Source organism: Fonsecaea nubica (assembly GCF_001646965.1).
Source record: "Fonsecaea nubica strain CBS 269.64 chromosome Unknown Scaff146, whole genome shotgun sequence".
Classification (NCBI taxonomy): Eukaryota; Fungi; Ascomycota; class Eurotiomycetes; order Chaetothyriales; family Herpotrichiellaceae; genus Fonsecaea; species Fonsecaea nubica.
In genome coordinates this window covers 15,834-40,452 of record NW_019173819.1, presented here as the reverse complement: position 1 = coordinate 40,452, position 24,619 = coordinate 15,834, and the positions used below count along the sequence as shown (strand labels likewise).

The 24,619-nt window shown below is 53.4% G+C and overlaps 9 protein-coding genes across 9 annotated transcripts; 6 read left to right on the top strand and 3 right to left on the bottom strand.

The window, feature by feature from the left end:
* Positions 1 to 20: 20 nt before the first annotated feature.
* On the top strand, positions 21 to 2,476 carry AYO20_11325 (hypothetical protein; the record flags this gene model as incomplete). Its single annotated transcript, XM_022649577.1, has 4 exons — positions 21 to 858; positions 1,151 to 1,482; positions 1,612 to 1,673; positions 1,738 to 2,476. The coding sequence occupies 4 exons, from the start codon at positions 21 to 23 to the stop codon at positions 2,474 to 2,476; spliced, it is 1,971 nt and encodes a 656-aa protein (XP_022494457.1).
* Positions 2,477 to 3,169: 693 nt separating this feature from the next.
* Positions 3,170 to 5,273, top strand: AYO20_11324 (hypothetical protein; the record flags this gene model as incomplete). Its single annotated transcript, XM_022649576.1, has 5 exons — positions 3,170 to 3,406; positions 3,465 to 3,596; positions 3,670 to 3,901; positions 3,964 to 4,465; positions 4,550 to 5,273. The coding sequence occupies 5 exons, from the start codon at positions 3,170 to 3,172 to the stop codon at positions 5,271 to 5,273; spliced, it is 1,827 nt and encodes a 608-aa protein (XP_022494456.1).
* Positions 5,274 to 6,397: 1,124 nt separating this feature from the next.
* Positions 6,398 to 7,624, top strand: AYO20_11323 (hypothetical protein; the record flags this gene model as incomplete). Its single annotated transcript, XM_022649575.1, has 3 exons — positions 6,398 to 6,976; positions 7,112 to 7,474; positions 7,550 to 7,624. 3 exons carry the CDS (start codon positions 6,398 to 6,400, stop codon positions 7,622 to 7,624), a joined length of 1,017 nt encoding a protein of 338 aa, XP_022494455.1.
* Positions 7,625 to 7,965: 341 nt separating this feature from the next.
* AYO20_11322 (hypothetical protein) lies at positions 7,966 to 9,788 on the bottom strand (the record flags this gene model as incomplete). The annotated part of the gene is made up of 2 exons (XM_022649574.1): positions 7,966 to 8,520; positions 8,589 to 9,788. The coding sequence occupies 2 exons, from the start codon at positions 9,786 to 9,788 to the stop codon at positions 7,966 to 7,968; spliced, it is 1,755 nt and encodes a 584-aa protein (XP_022494454.1).
* A 478-nt stretch (positions 9,789 to 10,266) lies between these two features.
* AYO20_11321 (hypothetical protein) lies at positions 10,267 to 11,043 on the bottom strand (the record flags this gene model as incomplete). Its single annotated transcript, XM_022649573.1, has 1 exon — positions 10,267 to 11,043. One exon carries the CDS (start codon positions 11,041 to 11,043, stop codon positions 10,267 to 10,269), a length of 777 nt encoding a protein of 258 aa, XP_022494453.1.
* Positions 11,044 to 12,612: 1,569 nt separating this feature from the next.
* On the top strand, positions 12,613 to 14,202 carry AYO20_11320 (hypothetical protein; the record flags this gene model as incomplete). Its single annotated transcript, XM_022649572.1, has 1 exon — positions 12,613 to 14,202. One exon carries the CDS (start codon positions 12,613 to 12,615, stop codon positions 14,200 to 14,202), a length of 1,590 nt encoding a protein of 529 aa, XP_022494452.1.
* A 225-nt stretch (positions 14,203 to 14,427) lies between these two features.
* AYO20_11319 (hypothetical protein) lies at positions 14,428 to 15,854 on the bottom strand (the record flags this gene model as incomplete). The annotated part of the gene is made up of 3 exons (XM_022649571.1): positions 14,428 to 14,882; positions 14,951 to 15,541; positions 15,827 to 15,854. The coding sequence occupies 3 exons, from the start codon at positions 15,852 to 15,854 to the stop codon at positions 14,428 to 14,430; spliced, it is 1,074 nt and encodes a 357-aa protein (XP_022494451.1).
* A 1,127-nt stretch (positions 15,855 to 16,981) lies between these two features.
* On the top strand, positions 16,982 to 18,020 carry AYO20_11318 (60S ribosomal protein L5; the record flags this gene model as incomplete). Its single annotated transcript, XM_022649570.1, has 3 exons — positions 16,982 to 16,998; positions 17,068 to 17,131; positions 17,199 to 18,020. The coding sequence occupies 3 exons, from the start codon at positions 16,982 to 16,984 to the stop codon at positions 18,018 to 18,020; spliced, it is 903 nt and encodes a 300-aa protein (XP_022494450.1).
* Positions 18,021 to 19,722: 1,702 nt separating this feature from the next.
* Positions 19,723 to 23,674, top strand: AYO20_11317 (hypothetical protein; the record flags this gene model as incomplete). Its single annotated transcript, XM_022649569.1, has 2 exons — positions 19,723 to 22,975; positions 23,031 to 23,674. 2 exons carry the CDS (start codon positions 19,723 to 19,725, stop codon positions 23,672 to 23,674), a joined length of 3,897 nt encoding a protein of 1,298 aa, XP_022494449.1.
* Between the last annotated feature and the right edge of the window lie 945 nt (positions 23,675 to 24,619).

The window sequence follows — 24,619 nt, the reverse complement described above, 5'->3', positions numbered from 1 at the left end:
CTGCGTTTACCTCTTTGAGGATGGATGAGCGCAATGAGCCAAAGCATGATGCTCGCGGCTCTCTACATAACCCTGGCACCGGGGCCAGATCGCCAGACCGAGACGACGAAGACGGAAGAGCCGAGTCGTCGAACAAGTATCGAAGAATCGACCAGGAGGGTGCCAGAGCCTCGACGGCTTCCGAGCAAAGCAGCCGTTTTCTGTTTGTCGACTCGTCCTCGACTGGGCAGCGACCACGTTCTGACCAGCGAGCGATCAATGCGCACATTCAACAGACTGCGCATAGAAACCGCAAGAAGGCCGCACAGAAGCAGACGACGACAGGAGCGGCGAATATAGGACGATATCGACGTGAGCCTCAGTTGCAACCGCGTCCTATCGAGCCTCAACCCACCTCTCCTGTGACGCTTGAGCGACGGAACCCTCTGCAATCACGACGATCGATCAGTCGTGAAAGCTCTTCAGCACCACGATCATCACTCAGTCCCCCAGCGGAGGTTGTTGGTCGCGAACCACCGGCCTCAGCACGAGCGGAATCCCCTCCAGAAAATGACCATGCGCATTTGGACCGGTTACGGCACTACAGCAGCATCCGTGGAGCGGAAGTTCGTGAGGCCATCACCGCTCAGCAACAGTCACAGAATGTATCGACAGAAATCGCTCGGCGGGAGGCTTCTCAGGTCGAGGCCACGTCGGTGAGGTCTATGCTTACACAAATTCTACAACGGCTGGATGCTGGTCATGCGGGTCGCTTGATTCAACCCTCTATCACTTCCTCGCTGAATAACACTCTCCTTGACCCTTTCAATCTCAGCTCTGTACATATTACACCAAGCATGAATGCTGTTTTGCGCCATTGTAAGTGGTCTATTCTCTCAGTACTCTGTTGGCTGATGCATTTGTCTGCGCTGGGCTTGTCAGATGGACCAGCGAATTTTTTTAGATGGCCTTATCTCTCTTTTCCCTGTGGAAATTATCCTCTCGAAGCGTCCCAGCAGCTCCCGTGCTGCTTTCCATGCTCGTAGCCAGCTGTGGAAGCGTTGAGCCGGCTCTTTTTTTCTTTTTCCACATCTCAAAGATCGCAATTCTAAAGAAGGCAACCCGCAGCCAACGGTCACAGGCTTTGGCAGATATTAACTTGTTCCAACAGTCTCCGAAGTGATGATACCCAGTGTATTTCCCACGCGACACCAAGCCGAAATCCAAAGTCGATGGGCTTTCCAAAACGCTGCACAAGAGCCACTGGTGCTGTACTCGCTTCTGGCAATTTCGTCGGCCGAGCGCAGTTCGCGCTTGGGCGAGCTACGAAGTGGTTCGATCGAGACGACGTTCACCGAAGCAGACCTCGAAAACCGCAGCGTACCGGATTTTGTCTCGTACAAAGTGAACGCCGTGAGGATTGCAAATGAAACCATGAAATCGATGGAAAAGGCCACGCAGGCTTCGACCATTTTTGCCATGATGTGTTTGCTTTCGATCGAGGTATGTGGGACTTTTGTTACCAGGCAGCCTCACTCACCGCAACAACGACTTACTGATGGGTTTTTCTCGGAGCAGGTTATAACGGGAAATTCAAAAGAAATCTTTGCGCATGTTTCTGGACTGCAAAAGCTGATCGCCTGGCGAGGCGGGTACCATGGGATACCTCCTCATGCTACCGAGCTCATTCTCTCGTGAGATTATCTCGATCTTCTCCCCAAAATTGCAGAATCAATCGGGATCTAACTGTCGTGACAGGACCTCGTACATGTGTGCTGCCCTAACACGATCGTTGCCTGCGGCTCCTCCGACGTCGACCCTGTCTGCCCTCCCTGCGAGCTTGGTCGAAGAAATCCGGCAAAACGTGAGCGAGGATGTCAAAAAAATGGGCATGGGGCTCTTGACCCCGGAAATCGATACCATCATGGACTGGAGAATATCACAAGCGTTTCGGGACATGAAGGACGTCGTCCAATACCGGGAATACTACCACGAGAAGCAGCTGGTCCCCGTGCCAGAGGAGAACGAGTACATCAACGCCAAGAGCTACCATTTCCGGTACGCAGCCTTGTCCGCGCCGTTTGAGCCGCGAGAGCCGGCCAGCGACAAGGAGGAGGCCTGTCGTCTGGCGATGCTGATTTTCTGGTTCAGCAACTTCCAGATCTCGCGCCCGGAGTTCGCCCTCAACCGGGCACTGACCGCGCAACTCAAGGCGGCCCTGCAAGCTTCCGACTTGAAGGGTCTTTGGGGCCCGCACTATGAACTCTTCGTCTGGGTTCTCCTGCTCGGGGCGTACATATCCGCGGGACAGCGAGAGAGGCCGTGGTTTGTCCTGAATCTCGCGCGGGTCTCTAGAGTGCTCCATTTGCAGAGCTGGGAGGATGTCCGCCAAGTTCTGCTGAAGTTTTTCTATCTCGACCGCATCTACGCCGAAGGCATGCGGCAGAGTTGGGAGGAAGCGGCGCTGTTGGCGGAGACGCTGGAGGCCGGGCTGTGACAGCCCACGAATATCCTGGACGAGTTTTTTTTTTCTATGTGGTTAATGCTGCACACTAATGTACGCACTCCCATTTGGGTCTTGTGAGCGTTTTCTGTTTCTGGCACATGAGCAACGACTTGAGCGCATTTTCTTAATGGCATTGAGCTATATGTTTTTTTGGAGGATCATGGTTGAGATACCCATATCTTGAGGCAACCTGAGAAAAGCATTTTCTGACCGACATATGGACTCGGAGTCTACAAAGCGTCTAGATCCTCCTCAGACCTCGCCGTACCGAGCATGGCACTGATCTTATCTTCAACTCGATTTAGTTCCCGATGCCAGAAGAGGAAGTATTTCAGTCTGACAAAAGATATATGTGGGTCTTTGTTGTCACAGCCACTCACGGCCGCGGTATTACAACCAACTGCGGCATGTCTCCCAACAGCTGTCTTGTCAGTCCAAAATATTTTCCTCTTGTCACCCGTTCGAGTCGCTCAAGTCCACCATTCGACGTCGCAATTCAAATGATGCCTCACCTCTTCTCACCACTTTCCATACCAGACTGTGTCTTTCTGCAGGACACATAATGCAGGGTGGATCCTAAAATAACGGTTTAACGCGTCGTCAGAGATCATCTCCATCGACTTCAACGCCCGTCTTATCTCAGCCTCACCCACTGGACGGCCGCTCAACTCCGGACGACAAGTCATGGCACGTTTTCGAGTTCGCGAGGAAACTGGCTCGGGCTTTGACGGTGATGACTTTGTTGTACTCTCCAAACCTACTGGGTCATCACAGCACGAACTGCCCGAGGTATTCCGACTGCCTCTCTACAATGGCCTGGACCTGCACGAGGTCTCGGTGGATGAGCTTCAACATCTCTATTCCACTGGAGCGCTGTCCTCGGTCGAATATGTGAAAGTCTGCTTGGAGAGGGTGCAAAAGGTGATACCTCACCAAGTTGTGTGCAAGTCTCTCGATCACGCTGACTGGCCACACCCAGACCAATCCGTATCTCGAATGCGTCATCGAAACCAATCCCGATGCTATCGAACATGCACGGGCGCTGGATGACGAACGGAAGCAAGGCACCGTCAGGGGTCCGCTTCATGGCATCCCCGTGCTGGTTAAGGATGTAGGTAGTCGCTAATGAGCCCCCCCCCCCCCCCCCCCCGATGCACGGCTAACACCATATCTGTGTGATAAAGAACATGGCTACTGCAGACAAGATGCAAACGACAGCAGGCTCCTGGGCCTTGCTCGGTTGTATCGTCCCAAAGGATGCACACATTGTCCATCTTCTCCGCCAGGCTGGCGCGGTCATCCTCGGCAAAGCCAATCTTGATGAGTGGGCAGGAATGAGAGGCAGCGTCTATTCAATGGGATACTCTGCGCGTGGTGGCCAGTGTCGGAATCCGTACATGTTGACTCGCTCCCCAAGTAAGCATCTGTTCGACCTCTCTCAGTCCGGTCCCAGCACGAGCGCTGATTTAGATGAACAGACGGCAGCAGCTCCGGTAGTGCGGTCAGCGTCTCGGCAAACATTGTCCCCCTCGCGTTCGGCACAGAAACCGACTGCAGCATCATCAGCCCCGGCATGGTCAGTGGCGTCGCGGGGATCAAGCCGACCGTCGGCCTGACATCGCGTGGAGGAGTCATTCCCATCTCAGAGACCCAAGACTCTGTCGGCCACTACGGCAAATGCGTCGCCGACGTTGCCCGCGGGCTCGATGTGATTGCGGGTCCTGACCCCGACGACAAGTTCAGTACCCAACCCGGAAGACGTCAGCCAGAGAGTTACTATGCGTGCCTCGCCGACAGGCACGCGCTTAAGGGGGCCAGGTTCGGTCTCCCGAGCAAGTGTTTCTGGGACGCTGCTCCGGACCCTCAGAGACTGGTTGCGGAGAAAGTCCTGCATCTTATCGAGCAGGCCGGAGCCGAGATCATCCCCGTTGACATGCCGTGCGCGGAGGAGAGATTAGGCAAACACGGGATTTGGGACTGGTGAGATCCAACCTACCCCCTGATCGATCTCCTTCAAGATTTTCTCCTATCCTTTGAGGTATACCGCTAACTCCAACCACTCAGGGAACGGTACGGCGAATCTAATCCTGAAATATCCGAAATCACCGTCAGCAAAGTCCAGACCTATTACCTCATGAACCGCTACCTGAGTAAACTGAAGAACACGCCCATCAAGACTCTCGAGGACGTCGTGCGGTTCAACGACGACAACCGGGGCACCGAAGGCGGCCATGAAGCCGATCTACCCGCCTTTCCCGACGGCCAGATCCTCTTTCGCAAATGCGTCGAGACCCAAGGGATCAAGGACAAGACGTATCACGCCGCCCTGAAGCATATTCAATCCCAATGCCGCGAGAACGGGATCGACGCGGCGTTGAAATGTCCGCCGAGCAGCCGGCGTCGACCATCTACCTGCGATGATGGAGAAGAGGAAGGAGAACAACTCCTAGACGCCCTCCTCTTCTGCGACGTCAAGGCCGGGGGCATCCAGATTGCCGCGCAGGCGGGCTACCCTATCATGACGATCCCCGTCGGTCTGGACCCGGACGGCATGCCCGTGCCGCTGACACTGCAGCACACTGCCTGGCAGGAAGACAAACTGATCAAGTGGGCGAGTGCCATTGAGGACCTTCTAAGTCACCATGACGAAGAGCATTCCATACCGCCGAGCGATCGATGGCAGAGGCTGGGCCGCGTCCCGCCTACCTACATGAAACATTTGCGCAAGAACATCCCCACCGACATGGACTATCACTGGCCGGGCCGTCATCGGGATCATGCCATTTAAAACAAGAGTCATCTGTCCCAGAGCATGAGTCCTCGCAGTGGGACTGGCATAGCCGCAGATCAGCCAGGTACGGAAGCATACATGCCCACAATGTTTCATCGCGCGCATTTATTTCGGGTGGTTCAACGTGAAATTCGGGCCCTGGAAGAAGGACGTCCGATGACTTCATGTCATGGAGAGACTTGTGCATTCAAGTCGCACTGGGCAGAGAGAATTGATTGGCGGGAGAATGTTTCATAAAGTGGGTGTTGTTGGCGTCGTCCATACCTATCTATCTATCTATATATGTGTGGCGTGGCGTGCACAGGCGCAGAGGGCCTCTTTTGACGATAGTTTATGCATGCAACCGAGCGCATATTTATCCACCGGGCATCGCTGTTAGGATCCCAGCCGATGTAGCGTTGCCGACCTACTCCCTCTGAAGAGATAGAGAGAGAGAGAGAGAGAGAGAGAGAGAGAGAGAGAGAGAGAGATACTTCGTCAAAGATCCTGAAATACACGCAAACCGAAATTTCCCTCACTCACTACAAGTAGGAGGCTCTTTTCGAACCAATCCGAACGCGCCCCCCCCCCGGAGCTGGAACATCAACCAGGCCGCATCTCGTCTGCGACCTTCCAATCGGAGAGATATCTGCCCGAGCCAAGCGCCCCTCACGCCCCTGCCCATTTTCGGTGTCTATCCATCCCTCCTTCCTCACCCGACGTCTCTCCCTGTGTCCTAGGGAGGGGGAGATACAAGTCCGGCCTTGATCTCGATGAATGACATACAAGTAGACGTCGGTCAGCTCAGGGGGAATTTCGTCCGTCCGCGCGCGGCGGTCGAAAGGGCACCTGACGAAACGTACTGATCGGTACGTATGGTCCTGATAACGATGGCGGCGAATACTGGGACCATGGGGTGGAAAGCAATGCGCTCGTTACAGAGAGTATAAAAGAGCCAGATGAACGTACTGTGTGGATGTGTAGAAAGACAATCAAATTGGACCTTGGTATAGTCTCTCAGAGACCCGGCCTTTCTATATATCTACATAAACACCCAATCCATTCGACAACACAACACCTCCGCTTCTTTGTTGTTGTTTTTTTCTCTCGCCAGATTCAATCCGCGCTGCAACACCATCATCATGTCCAAACTCATCGTCGTGGTCGGCGCCACAGGCACACAGGGCGGCTCCGTCGTCGACACGTTCCTCCAGGAGCCCGGCTGGCAAGTGCGGGCGTTGACACGCAACGCCAACAGCGCCGCGGCCGAGAAACTGCGGTCCAAGGGCGTGCAGGAGGTGGTGTCAGCGTCACTGGACGACCCGGCCTCTCTGGTGCAGGCGTTTCAGGGTGCGACCGCCATCTTCTCCGTGACGGACTTCTGGGGCGCCTACTACGACCCGGCCACCACGCCCGAGGCCACGGCCACGGGCCAACCGAAGAACGTGTGGGTTGGGCAAAGGGAGGAGCAGCAGGGCAAGAATGTCTTTGACGCGGCCGCCCAGACACACGGGCTCCAGCGGTTGATCTTCTCGGGCCTGTCCAACGCGACCAAGTGGTCGCGCGGCAAGTACACGCACGTATACCACTTCGACAGCAAGGCTCGTGCGGCAGAGTACGGCCAGGCTACGTACCCAGACCTGTGGCAGAAGACGAGTATCATCCAGGTCGGGTTTTATTTGTCGAATGTCTTGACGTATCCATTCATGCGGCCGCAAAAGGTGAGCATATGAAGCACCCCCCCCCCCCACCCTCCCCCCTCAACTTGTCCCTCAATCTTCCCTTGGATGAGTTTGGGTTACTTCCGGCATACGGCCGAATGAGTATTTTGAGCCTGACGATATTCCACACCACAGGACGCAGACGGGGTCTACACCTTCTCATATACCGGGCCAACGGACGGGAAGTTGCCCCTGATCGCTGCCGACGAAGACACCGGCCCTTTCACCAAAGCCCTCATCTCGCTGCCTGAGGCTGGAAAAAACCTCATCGCGTACCGCGAGTGGATGTCCATGGATGAGTTCGTCGCGCTCCTGTCGCGCACGCTGGGTGTGAAGATGAGGACCAAAATCCTGGCCATGGACGAGGTCGCTGCCGGCACGGGCATCTGGGGCTCTCTCCCCGAAGACCTGCTCTTGGAGTTGTCGGACAACACAAACTACTTTGTCGAGTTTGGGTATGAAGGACGCGACGACCCATCCGTCGTTCACCCACATGCTGTAAGCTCTCACACCATCTCTCCGGATGGTTCCTGGCAATATGGACCCAAATGCTGACTTGACCATTCGCGATAGCTCGGTGTAGAGGTGAAACTGCCTTCGGTGGAGGACTGGATCAAGAAGCAGGATTGGAGCGCTGTTCTCAACTGAAACTTGCAGGCTGGATTCGTGGACGTGTCTGGATCGACCCTGATATTGGGTTTGGACGTTTCTGCGGCGTGGTTCCTTTTCATCCGTCCCTTTGGCACGCAGTCTTTTTGTACAGGTTATTAGGGGAATGTGAGAAGATCCTTCGTTAAACTTCTTATTGTCCCTTGATAGACCGCATTTCATCCTCTCCTGGACTTTTAGGTGCGAAGCCCGTCAAATGAAGTGTCGGGTGGTGCCATATACCTTTTAGTCTCGGGCGCTTGCGATTCCGACCCATACATCAATCCACGATCCTACCCGTCCATCCGTCCATCCATCACTCAGAACTCGGAGCGCGGGACTCAGGACTGGACTGGACCACCCTTCTTGGACCACCGGAGCTTGACTCTCTCGGCATCGACAATCTTCAGCGTCACTTCGACCCTTGCCTCGTTCACGATCTGCATGATCCTCTGCTTTGCCGCTTGCTCGCTCTCGCCCGGTTCCAAGACCAGCTCGACCCGCGAGCCGTTGGCGAACAGGCCGAAAATGACGCGGACGAACTCGACCTGGGAGAATTTCTTGCCCGGGCAGACTCTTGGTCCGGCGGCCCAGGGCACGAATGATCCGGGAGCAGGTTGGAACAGGCGGGGCGAGGAGTCGTCAACGGCGCTGGTCTCTCCCTCCTCCTCCTCTTCCTTCCCGCGTTCATCGGGCACGATCCACCTGTCAGGCCGGAACTGCGTGGGGTCTGATCCCCAGTAGCGTGGATGGGTGTGGAGGGCGGCAAAGTTGAGCGTCACCGAGGTGCGGGCGGGTAAGATGTATTCTTTTCCTTGGATGCTGAGATGTTGGGCAGAGTCTCCCGTGTAGCGAGGCATCATGACGACGGGTCCGTATAATCGGATTGTCTCGTACTTTTCAACATTTCTTGTGTTAGTGCCACACTTTCGTACGTTGATTTCGGGGGACCGTCGATGCTTACCATGAGCGCCAGGCACCGCTCCAACTTGGGGAAGGTCTCCTCATAATACCACATACCCGACTGGTCAGCTTTGCGGACTTGGTCAATCTCTTTGGCGATCCACGTCTGCCATTCGGGGTAGACGGCGAGCAGCGTGATTGCGAAATGGAGAGTCGCAGCTGTGGTGTCGTGGCCCGCGAGGTTGTAGATGAAGACATTCCCATACACCTCGTCATCGGACAATCCTGCTGGTGCGGTGGCAGGATCTTTTGTGGTTCGTGCCGTTTCATTCGACTGTTCAGAGGCTCGAACCAACGCACTCATGAGGTTATGCCTCGTCAGATCGCCCTGTTCAAAAGCCGTTTTCTCTCTCGCCAGCATCTCACCCATATATCTCTTGAAATCTTCGTACGCCACGTATAGCTTTTGCATTTTGCCGAAGAACATCCAGCGTGGAACACCGGCGTTTTTGAGAAGGTTCAAGAGAACCAGCTGGACGATATTGGAAAGCAGCGTTCGTAGGCTCTCTTGATATCCTAGCTGTGTCTGCGCCTCATTCTCGCCTCCCGGCAGCTTCGAATCAATAAAGCTGCTATGTAAACCAAAGCCGGCGCCGCACAGCACGTTGAGGGTAACGGCATGCACGTCTGGCTGTGTGCTTGTGACAAGATCTTTCGCGGACCAGATTTCCAGCACCTGGTCTGCTTGTTCCGCACTTTCCCGCCAAACTAAAGCACTGTTCTGTTCGTTGAATGGTGGGACGGTGATTTTGCGGTGGCGATCCCATACCTTGCCATTGACGGTGTCAAGGTTGGGGCCATAGAAATTCAGCATTCCGTACATGGCCGGGTCTTTGATGAAGTCATTACGCCGTCGGAGTAGATCCTCGACGGCTGAGGGGTCCGCAATATAGATCTCATTTGTCCCGGGCGAGACAATGGTAAATGCCTCGCCGTACTTTGCGTGCACCGAGTATCTTTGGGAGAATGTCCAGCCGACTTCTGCCCTGGTGGCCCATTCTCCTAGTCCCCACGGTAAAGACGCCATGAGCGGTATGAGTCGCTCCTTTGTGAGCAGCCATAGCGGGCTTCCTGGATTGACTGGGGAGACCAGAATTGGCAATCCGATCTTCCTAGCTTCCAAGTAGTTGTTTGTGAATCGTATCAATGTCCAGAGTAAATAAGCCAACACCAACGACCAGGACGCATAAAGGAGGAACATGATAGGCAAATGACTAATCAAAAACCAAGAAATGCAGAGACCGAAGGAACACGAAGGAGTGAGTGAGAAAGGGGGTTCTTTTGCAGGGACTACGAGGTACAAGTACGAGGAAGTTGTAAGCATCGTAATAGGGAAATGGATCCTCGTGTTTCATATCGTTGATTGGCTGCCAGGATATCGCTTGATTCGGGCGAATCCCGTATCATGATTACCTAATTGGGACACACACGTCCACCCTTCACCCTGCACATCAAAGGGGGCGGAACTCGATCATCTTCATCTCCATCTGGGAGGCCTGGAACTGGTGCCAGATAATTAGGTAGACTCGTAAACTCTTCTCGTCGTGCCTGTGTGATTCTATTTATATTCTTGGGGAGACTGGCTCCAGATGGGTCCGGCATAGAGAGAGGCACAACTTCCCTGGAGTCGATGTGCCCTTTCACGGCGTTGACTCGTGATCCACATCTTACTTGTAACATTAGTCAGGTTGAACCCCCGTGAGCTCTTCCAACTGTCGAATGAGATTGTCCTGAACAGCCTCAGCAGTTGCTTCTCTCTTGGGCGATCTTATCTTGCAATGAAACCAGTATTTGCCAGAGACATCCTTGGCCTCACCAATTCCTTCTGCCAACATCACGTAGGTATCAACTGCAGCATTGATGTCTCCTGTTGCCCCAGCGCCCCCCATCTTAGTAGCCACCCAGCCCGGGTCGAGCGAGTTGCTCTTCACATCAGGCCATCTCCTTGCAAAGAAACAGGACAGGAGGATATCATGCAGTTTGGTATCCGAGTACGCTTGGAAATCTCTGAAGCCTTTTTCTCCACGCTCTTGCCATGTGATATCTTTACACGCAGGGTCGCCACCACTGTGAAGGCCAGATGACACGAACACGAGTCGCTGTGGCTTAGGATCGATGAGGCAGGTAAGGATATAGGGGCTTAGAGTGTTGACCGCAAAGATACTGGGCCAACCCTCCTTGGTCCTTCGGTAGGGACCTGTATAAAGGCCAGCATTATGGATTACCGCGTCAAAAGCGCCAAGCTTGTTGATGTCTTGAGCCATGGTTTTGGTCTGTGCAATGTCGGAGAGATCGGCGACAACACATGTCTCGGCGCCAGGACAAGCAGCCCTCGCATCTTGGGCTCGTCGGTCGTTTCTCGCATGAAGGACCACGGAATGCCCTCTCTGGACCAGTGCACGGGCAGTGAGGGAACCTAAACCGTCTGATGAGCCTGTTATCAGTATCCGAGCCATTAATGCGAATGCGTGTGGGAAGGGTTTTGTGGTCTGAAGTTCCAACGCGAAGGGATTGAGGGGTTGATTCAATGGAAGACAAGCACGGTCAGTCTACGGCGCAGCCTCGTGGCCTTGTATTGGCTTGGTACTCTGCCGTTTACGTCATCGGTGTACCTGATACTACGGCGAAGTATTCAGACCACAATTATGCAACCTCACAAAACACTTCGACACTTACACCACCAACACCAAGTGCTGCAACGTCTTTCTCATCCCTGGTTACTCCCTTCACAATCGAGCCTTGCTTACGGTCACTCTCTTTTCGACTGGCTTCCTTGTTCGCTCACTCATCCCACACTTCAACCCCTCCCGATCCTCTCCCTTTCTCCCCCTTCAGATGCACAGCTTGTTGACATCTCACTAGTTCGACGTCTCTCCTTTGGGAAACACAAGCAATGTGAAGCCACATTCCCTCCTTGCTTGAGCCATCACGGACCTTGCCAAGATGGCCCGTGGCTCTATTAGGCTCTGGCGTTGTAGCAAGGGGTGCATGCTCTACACTCTCCGGGTTCTATCTCGTCAATGGGTACTCCAGCTGTCAAGTATCGTCATCTCGATTCCAAGACGTCACTCGCAGACAGCCACTACCGCTTCTTGCCTCCTGTGGTGAAGGCACCCTCCTTGGACGCATTCAAGGATCTCTTTGAGCTCTGACCACCGTTCATCAACCTTATTGGCCCAGTTTGCAACGGCCAACACTCCAGTCAAGTATTCTTTTCATCGTTCATTGTAGCAAGTTGTCTGTCTCTTTGGACTCTCTGGACCTTGGATCCCGCGTGCGGTGCAAGTCAGCTTGCTAATCACTCAACAACCCAGCGCTGATCGAAAAGGGTGTTAACCTAATTCTCTGTCAAAATGCGTACACCACGTCTGAGACTGGAAAATGTTTCTCCCTTGCAGACAACAGGTTGTTGTCAATACGCCAATACTTTCATTTTTCTCGCCTGTCACTCGTGACACCCTACATGCCGCGGTTTGTTACAGGGCCCAGATCGTCAGAGCTTGTTATGTGTGCTGGCACGGACCTAGTCCAGTTATACCAGACTCGATGCTCCATCTCAGCTGCCCATTGACCTGCCCTTCTTGACTCACTCCCTCCGCTTAAACGGGCACCTCAAGTGTGGCCGGATGCTTTTTACTCTTCTGGCCGCTATATTCAGCCTGAGTAGCTCTATAAAGGCACAGCTGATTTCATTATCATAGTTCCTCCAAGGCCGCGCTTGAATCAGATGTCCTTTTTTTTATCAGGCATCAAGCACGCAGATATACAGCCACGCCACAACAAACAACGATCGACGGTATTGAAGCTAGGGGTGCCGGTCCAACATCTCTTGTTCATCCAATTGCATCCCTTTATCCCAGACAGAGAGTGTTCCGTCCCTGAGCACCGTCTATTGAAGATCTTCGGTCTCACGCCATAGCTCGATGCGCGACGTAGCAACCGTGCCAACTACTCGCTACCCTACTAAATAGTGCTCCTGACCTTGGAATCTCGTCGTTCTGCTTTCCCCAGTCATCGTTTCCGCCATGTCCATCAAGGCATCATTGTCCACGGCATCCTCGGAGGAGGTATCTGGGTGGTGGCCTTCTGAGAGAAGTGCAAAATCTCGGTTCATGGCACTCCTTAGTCGCACAAAGTTGGAGAAGTTTACGAGGCAAAACAGACTCGATTCGACCTCTGTTCGGCCCAACATATCCCAATCTGTGTATTCGGGGCCGGTTGCTTCAGCTCCAGAGATCGCTCGTGCGCAAGCATCCAACGCCAACACGACTCTGTCGAGCCCAACTCCGTGCACGTCGCAGCAAGATGAGAAGCAAGTCCGGCGGCTGAGGGTTCAGCGAAACCTGACAAGCATTCATCCAACATACCCACGACCACTCGTCACGCAGCAAGCCTACGAAGAGCTGGCATCTCCTGTACTCGCACAACCAGCAATGTACAGCAAGACTTCCCGGAACGTGTCTCGCTCAACCGCGGATTCGTTAGTCCACACGCTCAACAGTGTCGAATCCCCGACCGCGCCGTCATTGGCAGCAGACAATAACTCAATCTATACCACTCACACAAGTTTCTCCAGCTATGCAAGCTCTTCGTGTGCTCCCGAGCCCTTTGTTACGATTGCCGATAGTGATAAAGTCCCAACAACCGGAGATTACTCCTGGCCAGCAATGTCCACACCGACACCGTATAACGCGGGAGTCTGGTCCATGTACAAGCCGACACCAAACGAGACCACCAAAAATGTGGCTCGTCCGATGACTGCCCTGGATTCTTTGGCTGGGATACCCAGTGACAGCCGTGACCTGCCCGTGCAGAAACCCTTGCCGCCGATACCTGCATCCCCGTACCGGTTCGGTGGTGACGACAGACGTATTTCAACCATCGCCCCCCTGCCGGAGTCAGGCCACATCAGGAAGACATCTGCTCGCTATCGCTGCGACCGTTCCGAGACCACCACCAGTAACAGCAGCCGGTGTACCACGCCGACGTCGCCGTCCTCGTCCTCGCGGCCCGCTAGCATCCGAAGCAGAAGCTCCACGTACACACAGGATTCGGCAGAGGGGGGTCGGAAGAGGGCCGCGTCATATAGTCTCTTCCCGCGGACTCCCTCGACAGGGCTGCAAAAGCTGCCTATAAACGGCATACCTTCACCGCCCATCCCCGCAGCTGCCACCTCCGTCGCGAGCAGCAGCAGCATCAGCACCACCACCATCCAGTGCACTCTGCCCAATCTGCCGAGTCCAAGCAGACCAACAACACACGCGGAGAGAGCCGAGGTGGCTACTCGCCCGCCACCACCGGCGCGCGACCCACGCAGACACGGCCAAGTCCTGTCCCTGGGAAAAGCCATGGCTGCAAATCCGAACGAGAAGCCGCAGACATCGCGAATCTGCTCTGTCGAAGAAGACGGCGCGTGGCGAGTCAACCCTCCATCCCCACAGCGACTGGCAAAGACGCCACAGCAATCCGTCCTCCCGCGGCAGAAGAGTGTGCCGTGCCTAATCCGTCCCAGGACCCCGTCCTCAGGACCTCCCCCTACCGAGCCGCTACCAGCTTTGCCTTCAGTGGCCTCAGACCGCCTATCACTGCATAAGAGATTGCACGACGAAAGATGATTTAATGATCGACGACATGTCCAACGACGTGGCGAGAGAGATGCAGGCACAAGAGGCTGTGGAATAATTCAGTGTTATTTCTGGTCGTCGTCATGACGACGTCAATGCATCAACTTGTGATGCCTCTGATTTGCGCCAGCAATGCAATTTTCCGTTCGCTCATCCTGTTTGCGCCAGTGCCAGCTCCCAATGCAATGTGCTTTCGTCATTTCGTTCAATTCATGCTTACTCAGGGAGAGGCAAGTCCTTCAAGTATGGCCAGCCGGTTTCCTCCTCTGGCTTCTCTGCCTCCATCCCCATGCATCGTCTGAGGCATCTCACCTCGCCTTGCAACCCCGCGATGACAGTGTACTCTTCACACCACTCATCCGTCCTCAACCGATGCGCTGTCCTAATCATCTCACACACCTTGAGTGTTTGCGCATACCAGTGGTCCCTATCGAGGCGAGATTGCAAGTGGTCGTCCTTCTCCTGCTGCAAGAGGTCGTTGTAATGTTTGCGTTGTCTCAAGAATCGACCCTCGATATCGCCGCAGTAGTTTCGGATCTGTTCGACAGCCGTCCCCATTGCTTCTTCGTACATGGCAATCAAGCCGGTGTTCTCTTTTTGTTCGTGCTTGTAAAGTTCAACCAGCTGCTTCTGCTTGGCAAGTTCGAGTTCGAGCTCACGGACACGTGCTTCTAGAAAAAGAAAGTCGGGTTAGTTGAGTTGCCGACGAGAAAACCCGACGGCTTGCAGTGTAACTTACTGTCATTGTCTGGCTGGGCTGGTTCGCCGTCTGTAAGCGCCCCATTTGCGCGTTTCGCGACTTCTTCAGCATTGCGAGTGATGGAATTGACTTTCTCGCGGTTGCTTCTCAAAAGGGCTCCCAACTCTTGAATTTGGTTGAAGAGGTGATTCAGGTCTTGCTGGTGGCCGACCGGTAGAGGAGGCATGTAGCCTGCAGCGGCTGCCGCACCCGACCCTGGGCCGTTGATGCCATTGCTGCCGTTGATGGAGGAAGGACCGATAGGAGAAGCTGCCGACGCACGGTTGCCAGCAGGAGGGAGAGAGGTGTCAAGGGACGGGAACGCGTTTGGAGAGGCCATGTCGCTGTAAGGACTGTAACCGCGTATGTTGATGTAGATTGAGTCTGGGTCAAGGTCAGGTTCTTGTTCGATGACAGAGGCCTGACTGTTGAGGTGATCTTGGAGAACTTGGCTCAGTTCATTCGGTTTGACGAGCTGGGCCTTGGTGAGTTGGTGGAGAAGTTCATCGTCTTCCTCACTTTCCTGACTGGGTCCACTGTCAGATTGGCGACGAGAGCTGACTGGAGAGCGAAGAAGCGCGGTGGCGTAGCCTGTGGAAATCAAAGGTGCCGTCAGTAGGGTAGAACGACGACTATGCCCGCGCAGTGGAGGGAGGTTGGTGGTGGTAGGGCGAAGGCGTGGTGTTGGTGGTGTTGGTGGTAAATCTGAAATGAGAAGAAAGTCAGGTAAGTCTTGGACATCCAGAACTCCATGATGGAGAAAAGGCCATCGGAATACGGATTTTCTGTTATTCCGCTGCACGAGGATAGGCTGTGATCTGCACGGCTCGGCCCGACTGCAAGGGACAAGCACTGATTGGTTTTCGGCAAACTTACCACCACGGGAAGACAACGGGGAAGCCATCGCTGTCGCTTGTCAACGACGACGACCTGGATGGCGACGAAAGAAAATGTAATTTTGAAGTAGGTTGGGCGACCTGCTCCAATATCACGCCAAGACATTAGGACTCACATTCACTACTGCTGCATCTACAGGTTGCACTTGGCGGACGACGGTCAATTAATGAACAACGCTTGCAGACAATCTGGGGGGAATGTCATGTAGTCTTGTTCCCAAATTTCTTTGTATGAGGCACCCCTCTCGAAGCGGTTCTCTACATTGCTCTCTGTCGCTCTTCCGTCTTACTTCATAGCTTAGAGAAGACGGCCTTTCAAGACACAACATATGACCACTTCCTTCCACAGTCGAAAACCTGCTTCACTAATGTATCCCATGCATATTGCACCGGGGTCGGCAATGCTCTTCTATCAATGCTACTATCTCAACATCCCCTCAGAGGATGCGCCTTCTACAAGACTTTCCATTTCTCATCTCTCGGGCGACTCCGACTTGTCGCAATCTCGAAATTTGGAGCGGAGGCGCACTTGTGATGAGTGTGAATCTCGACATGTTAGTGTCTCATATGCCTCGCTATTCAGCGCTGTATCGTCTACAGAGCCTTTTGGCTAGTTGGGTAAACATGTAGCCCTGTCACTTTAAATCTCTGTTCATTTGGTCATTGATGTTCCTGGCCAAGGGCAATGAGCCCAGATTTATTTCGCAGCCACTGTAATTTTTCCAGCTTGGATTGCTTGCCTCAATTTTCAAACATTATGAAGTGCACTGTGTAGCCGAGAGCTTGGGAGAGGTGATTTCGGAAGGTCAACGAGGCACGAGGCACGAGGCTGAGCTAAAACGACCCCCACCAACCAAGCACCCCGGTTTGAGCGCACAATTGAAAATCTTGGCGGCGCACACATCTCACACTTGGGACTCGCACTTCGCATTTCGATATCCTCCAGGTCATCTCAACTTCTTTGAGTCCTCCATTGCACAACCGAGACTTTCGACAAAGTCTCTGCTTTACAACGACAAGATGTATGAGAGAATCCCTGCATGTTGCTGCGGAATTGGGTCTGCAGCGCAAAATGCTGATTCGGGGATTTCATAGTGAACCACAATAATTCTTGGGACAGTCTCAAGTCGGCAACATGCCTTTCACGAAGCTGTAAGTTCAAAGAGCCCGAGGCCTTTACAGGTCCCTTGTGGTCTCCAAAGCTAACGCATACTACTTCAGCGTCAAGAACTCCCCCTACTACTCCCGCTTCCAGACCAAGTACAAGCGCAGACGGGCTGGCAAGGTACGGTGACGAAAAACTGCATTTCTCGCCTCGTCTTACAAGCTGATGACTGACGACTGAAAATTAGACCGACTACTATGCTCGCAAGCGCTTGATCAGCCAGGCCAAGAACAAGTACAACGCCCCCAAGTACCGCCTTGTCGTCCGCTTCACCAACCGAGACATCATCTGCCAACTGGTTACCGCAGAAATCACTGGCGATAAAGTCTTTGTTGCCGCCTACTCGCACGAGCTCAAGAGATATGGCATCAACAATGGCCTGACCAACTGGTCTGCCGCGTACGCTACTGGCCTGCTGTTGGCTCGTCGTGCTCTCAAGAAGTTGGACCTGGATGAGAAGTTCACTGGTGTGGAAGAGCCCGATGGAGAATACAAGCTCACAGAGGCTGCCGACGAGGATGGCGAGGAACGTCGTCCCTTCAAGTGCTTCCTCGACGTCGGTCTGCACCGTACTTCTACGGGTGCTCGTGTCTTTGGTGCGATGAAAGGAGCTTCTGATGGCGGATTGTACATTCCCCACAACGAGAAACGATTCCCCGGCTATGACCCGGAAAGCAAGGAACTGGATGCCGACGTCCTGCGCAAGTACATCTTCGGCGGCCACGTCGCGGAGTACATGGAAACACTGGCAGATGATGATGAAGAACGCTACAAGTCTCAATTCGTCAAGTACATCGAAAGCGAGATCGAGGCGGATGGTCTTGAGGATCTGTACACCGAGGCGCACGCTGCTATTCGCGAAGATCCATTCAAGAAGGACGACGATGAGGGAGACAAGAAGTCCAAGGATGAGTGGAAGGCGGAAGGCAAGAAATACAAGGTCAGCAAGCTGTCCAAGGAGGAGAAGGACCGCCGAGTCAAGGAGAAGATTGCGACTCTTGCTTCCTGAGTGCCGTCATCCAGCACCGGTTGGTGCTCGGGCAAAAAAAGGAGTTCATTAGGGACGGTTGAGAAGGAATCGTTGCTGGTGTTGAGAACTTCGAGTCAAGAGATACGAGAATCATGATGTTCAGCATTCTCCAAAAGCAACTCGTCCTACGATAGATACCCATGATGGGTTTTGACAGAGTTCTTCCCAGAGATCTGATGCTCTGGCGCGCCTGGTTAGCTGGAAACGATCTGATACGACGAGAAATAGCCAGGACGAGAGAAGAATATCAATCATGGCTATTGGGTGCCTGTAACAGGTTCCCAAGTTCTGAAGAGACCGTTCATTTCGCACACATTCTGGTTTGTTGCCAAAACGTGTGGAGGAAATCTTACTAGTAGGAAGGATGATGAACCCATCTTAACTTTGTCCATACCGGCCATTCATAGTCAACTATAGTCTTGACGCTTTCTGACATAAGATGCTGACCTGACCCCGCCACCAGACCTAGAGGTAGACTTTACGGAGTAGGTGCCTCTGAGTCGATCCTTACTGTGCCTTAGTGGGTTGGTGAGCCCTATGCTTTGAGCCACAGGCTCTGCTGGGTGGTTCTCCCCAGGCCTTCTACTGGTGAACAGGCCCTAAGCAGAGTGTCCATCTAAGCAATCCCGCGAGGGGCAGGGGGCCTCATATGTCAGGCACCACGACCTGGAATCCTTGCCACGAGTGGTTATCGGGGCTGACCAGTTGGTAGCAATGCCTGTCTGTGCCCGGTGCCACTGTTCGCATGTGTGTCATCAAGGGCATGTTATTATGGCAATACGGGGTGTTGAGCAGAGGTGCGAGATATATTATGGGCTTGTTTGCTGACGCTTTTTTCTCCCTGCCACCCCGTGCAATTCTTGATCTTTCCCTTTCTCTCTCGGCCGGGTCACGCGCTTGCAGCAGGAGGCATTTTTCGGAGGGGCGCCATCATTAATAGGGGAACGCTCGAGAAGGGAGAAGTGTCGGCTGGGAGAATCTCTCGCACAGTGACGCCAACGAGGGAGAGTTCCGTGACGACGGTTTCCGAAATCCCGCGATCTACCCGACTCGTGTGCTTGAAAGGGACGGCAAACGACACACGTCTTATTTCATCATTGCTCACTATTATTGTGTCGGTGGTGTGGACGGTGACAATGACCACATAAAAACCGCCCGAAGCTGAGTTTCTGGTGGTGTCAGTGGTGCATGTCAAGTGGTCCACTTCCCTAGATCCCCTCCTGTTGCACCCATTCGGCACTCTCCAACCTCCAACTATTGCAGCTATTCTGGCCGAAGATCCTGGGCATTCCTCGAGGCGTTGGACCTTGGGCCACTGCACCGCAGTCACGGCGCTCAAGCCCCCAGGCGCTTCCGAGGGCCGCCTTGTCAACCTACTCGTACCGAGTTCCAGTTCCAGCGGCGGGCTGGCTTTTAAGTGGCGGCCGAATCCTGCCATCCTGCCACAAGATCCCCAAAGCCCAGACCCAAGTCGATCGCGATCTCTGACCTCTGGCCAACCAAGCAGGAGCTGCATTGCTTTGCCTACTGCACCTTTAACCCCGCCGGCTGCCCTGTGCAAACCCATCGCCGCCCATCATCCAGCTTCTTCACAACGGTCCTCGGTCCAGCCTTTATGACATCCCCAGAGCAAAGGTTCATCTTTTGATCCTCGAGGCGTCTGCGCTTCATCTCAATCACAATGGCTGCGGCCACCGAAAGTGGTCTGGATGTCGACTGGCTGCTGCATTCCAAGAAAGGTGTGGTCCCACAATGTCGGCTCACAGTTGCGCCTGCTTTCTCTTCGTCTGAACAGCGATTATTGCAGAAAACGGTATCACTAACCATCGCACCAGATTTGACCCATTCGGTGGGCGATAGAAATGGTCGGAAGCCAGCTTCACAGTCCTCTGCAGGCTCCAAAGGCAATCGCCATGATCCTGCAACTGCGCACCCTCGCCATGATCCTACACCACTCCAAGAAACTCAGAATGGAGTTCCTCCAGCATCCGAGCAACAGAAGTCTGCAATCGCTGTCAATGGCAAGGAGAACCACACACAGCCTACCGCGCAGAAAACAGGGCCGACAGTCTCCCAGCCTAACCAAAGCCAATCCCCTCGACCCACGATGTCGAAAGGCCAGAGCGCAGAGGATGGCAAAAAAGGTCTGAAGCCAAGTATCCCCAACAAGAAAGAGGGTAGAAGGAGTTCGTGGATCGCAAGTTTCAGCTCCAAATTCTCGTCTGTGAATTCACCAACGCCGCCTCGGAATTCCAGCACGGATGTGCAACAAGTGAGTAATAGCCTAACAGCATCTCCTCAGCCGAGTCCGAAAATCGAGTTATCGAATCCCTTCGAGAAGAACCGACCACCCAAAGAAGGACAGAAAGAGACCAAAAAAGAAGAATCCAAAACGCCTGTCGTCCCTCACACTGCCCCTCGAAGACCTTCAGTCCTCGTTGCCGCGGGAAAAGAAACAAAGTTAGAGCATCCTGGATTTCTATCGAGCGCCTTTCGCAGACTCTCTTCCTCCAACACCCACATGGGCAAAAGCGCAACTAGTGGTGCAATCTGCCCAAGAAGGGTGATGAACATCGACCAGAATCGTGAACGCATCAAGATCAGCGAGTTTGACCAGAACAAGCTGAAGAGAGTGTCGTTTTGCGTAGATGTGGAGATTGCTGGGTTCGCTTCTCAGGCCGACGAAGATCCAGAGCAATATCACCGCCCAGCGGTGTCAAACGCTCAAAAGCAGAATATTTCCACCTCTGACAAACAAGTGACCAGCAACAAAGACTCGAAGGACGTAAGGACTAAAGAAAAGGGTGAAGGCGCCGTCTTAAAAACCCCTAAGACGTCAGTTGCGGAAATGCAGCAGGAAGACGGGGTGCAGAGAAGCCCGGAGCCAGAACCCCAGACTCAGCCACCAGAGGGGAAAAAGGATGAGAAAGATGAAGATACTTCAGAAACGCTGCAAGGTCCCGAGCCTCTAGCCGTGCCCAGTACACGAAAGAAGGAGAAAAAGAAACGGTCCGAAGCCGAGCGAAAGGAACGAAAGGAGCGAAAAAGACGACACGCTGAAGCAAACGGCCTGGTACCGCTAGAGTTGACTCGTGAAGAAGATGACTCGGACTCGAATACAAGCATTACACCACCAGGCGCTTCGACGCCCAGCAAGCGGCCTCCAGAAGGAACAGATGGCCGTACGACAGACCCTCTGAGGATATACAAGCGCTGTTGTCAATTGCGCGAAACAACGGTCCTGAACAAAGTTAAAGAGCAAATATCTAAGCCTTCCGCTGGTCTGGCCGAAGCTCCTGGCACAGTCGCGGTAATGGATCTGTCCGGGAGTCAGATGCAGTTGCAGGATATTGTAACTTTGGGCGATTGGCTCGCCATCGTTCCTGTTCGCAAACTCGTATTGGAAAACTGTGGGTTGACGGACGAAGGCGTCCGGGTGATTTTGTCAGGCCTCTCCAGCTGCAAATCTGCCGAGCAAGCCCGACAGAACAGGAAATTGCCCAAGAGACTGAGTGGGAAGAGTGGCAGGGAGCAGATGGGAGTTATCGAGAAGCTCTCTCTGAAGGACAACTCTGGAATCACAAATCTCGGATGGAGGCACATTGCACTTTTCATGCACATGTCGCGATCGCTCAGAGGCATTGATCTGTCGGGGATCCCGTTCCCGAAGGCAGGCGATCTCTCACGGACAATCTCTACAACAAGTTCCAACAGCACTGGATCGAATGACGCGACTTCCAAAGTCATGGATCTGGGGACTCTGGTTATCTATGCGTTATCAGAGCGATTGGGTGACAAACTTGACGAGCTCATCCTTGGTGACTGTGGCCTTTCTCCTGTGAATATTCGAGACCTCGTGGATTGCGCCATCAAATGTAAGATCCGACGGCTTGGGCTTTCTGGCAACAACCTCGAGCAGGAAGCCCTCAGCTACCTTGCGCGATATATCAAGTCTGGCCACTGTGAGGGTCTTGATCTTGGAAGCAATGACCTGCATGGGATCGCATACATTCTTGCAGAAGCTGCTGACAGTGATTGCCCGTTGTTTGCAATTAGCTTGTCGGATTGCAATTTAACGCCCGGCGATCTCAACTCCATCCTGATACCGTTCGCCAAACTGAAGAACCTCAAATTCATCGACCTGTCACGCAACATGGCGTTGTTCAACAGTCAGCCCAGCGCCGTGCCGGTTCTCCGCAGACTCCTCCCCAAATTAGCACCTCTGAAGCGTTTACATCTGTCAGATGTGGGCATGACGTCTGAACAAGTCATTGCTTTGGCCGAGATCTTGCCAGATTGCCCATCGATGGCCCATCTCACTATTCTAGACAATGCCCCGCTCATTCACGCCATGAATTCGAGAGATGCCAGCTCGCAAGAGGAGGCGTGCGCATTCTTTGCGTCCTTGATGACCGCGGTCAGAGTGTCGGAGACCATTGTGGCTGTGGAGATCGAAGTGCCCAGCTCTGACAGTAGTGAGGTTGTCAAAGCATTGGCATCACAGGTCGTGGCTTACAGTCTCCGAAACATGGAGCGCGCAACTCTGAGTGAGGTCGGCGTCAAGCCAGACGAACTTGCTGAGAAGGACGCTCCAGAAGTATTGCTCCATCTTGTCGGTCATGTGGAGGGCTACCCAGCGAATTACGACAAGGACGAGCCAGCACCGGATGAGGACTATATGATTGCGTCGACCGGAATCGTCAAAGCCTTGGGTGTCTGTTTGGATCGCAAGGATGGCAACAGCCGGGCACAATCGAGGAGTATTAGTCCTACAGCAAGTGGGACATCCACTCCAAGGGGACCAATCCGGCAAAGGACAATGTCGAAACCTCGGGATGTGAGTTTGGAGCTTTGTGAGAGTGCGCGAAAGATCAGACGACGGTTACAGCCTGTCCTGGTCAGAGAAGATCGAGCGGGAAACCACGAGAACTATCGTAAGTCCTGGCCAGAGGATCCGAGGGGTGTATCATTACTGACAAGCGTGAACAGGTCGTCTTTTCTTCCTCGACCAGACCCTGCAGCGGATGATCCAGAGATTCGAAGACGAGTATCCCGAGACCAAAGTCCCTTCGTCATCTCCTCCAATTCCGAACGGCATGCCTTCCCCAGATCCTTCCATGGGAGAGACGTCTCTGTTGTCGGCTTCGATTGATTCAAGCGGGATCCTAGAGATGGCTGATGCCGACGAATACTTCCCGGCAGAACGTCAGGCACAAGACCAATACGCCATGAAATTATCTCGAACGTCGTCCAACACATCTCTCGCGGCCAAAGCCTTTACAGACGAAGAAGGCCGTATGCACCGTTTTGGACAGAGTATCCGGCGAGAAGTCCTCAAACCCACTGGCCTGGATGATGCCTTGCATGGATCCCGTGTAACTGACCTTGACCCGCCTCACCTCGCTGCTCTCCGCGCAAAATTGGACGAGATCCATGGAGAGGACATTCGGTACAAAGTGGAGAGGGAAGGCGCAGACAACGTCGTACGCGAGCTAGGATTGAATGCTCAAGAGCTTCTGATGCTCAGGGAGAAAGACCCCGAGGGCTTCAATGCATTCAGAGAGTCGCAGCTGGCTGCGCAGATCAATGCAGGCATGATTCCCGCCGATGAGATGAGAAGTGCCAAGGTGTGATTGGGAGTTTCGTTGGGTGGTGACGAGTGCATGTATACCATGTCGGATGCTTTGATGCTATTTTGGGTTTTGGGCAACATGCCTTTTTGTGAGCGTTTTGTTTTGAGATCGATCTATATGACGACGACGACTTTGACGACGATGGGGGAATCCCAGTGGAATTGGACTGGAGGAGTCATCACAACTGCTACTACTTGGAGTAATGTTTTGATATTAATCAACCCGAACATGCACCTGACAGACAACACTTGACAATGTCATGGCAGACACCGATGAGAAAGAGAAGCAGGGCTGAGCTGAGCAGGGCAGGGCAAGGGGCAACATATACGATCTATACAAGTATATACTCCCACATACTCCCCCATACGAGGTATACTCCCTTGACACGAGACACGGAAGCTTGACTTATTGGCTCGACTTGACTCTTTATTTGGTCTCTTCTCTTCCCGGCGAGGTTCGATCTTTGTCTCTTATCTCTAACGTACTGTGGGATTACTTTACGGCTTCTCGACCAGGAACGACACGACAAAGCAACGAGAGAACGAGACGAAGGTTTTGTCCTATGCGTCGCCGCGCATTGCAAATACCAGATCCCAAGAGGCATGCGACTTGTGTAAATGAGCACAGGTGGTACGAGTAGATATCATAAACCGTCGTAAAGGTCATAAATGATCAAGTCCAAGTCACTCTATCAAACCTCTCTCTCTCTCTTTCTCTATATCCTAATACCCATATATCCATAGAAAATAAATATCCTGCGCGCCCGCATGCGTGGTCTCATACATACATACATACATGCATGCATACATACGTCAATAGACGGTTTGGTGGATAAACGCGCATTCAGTCACGCAATGTACCGAGTATAATAGGTTAGGTATGTGGATGTATATCGGGTACTGTCAGTGTTGGTACTTTTATGGTGCACTTTTTTGGGTCCGGTAG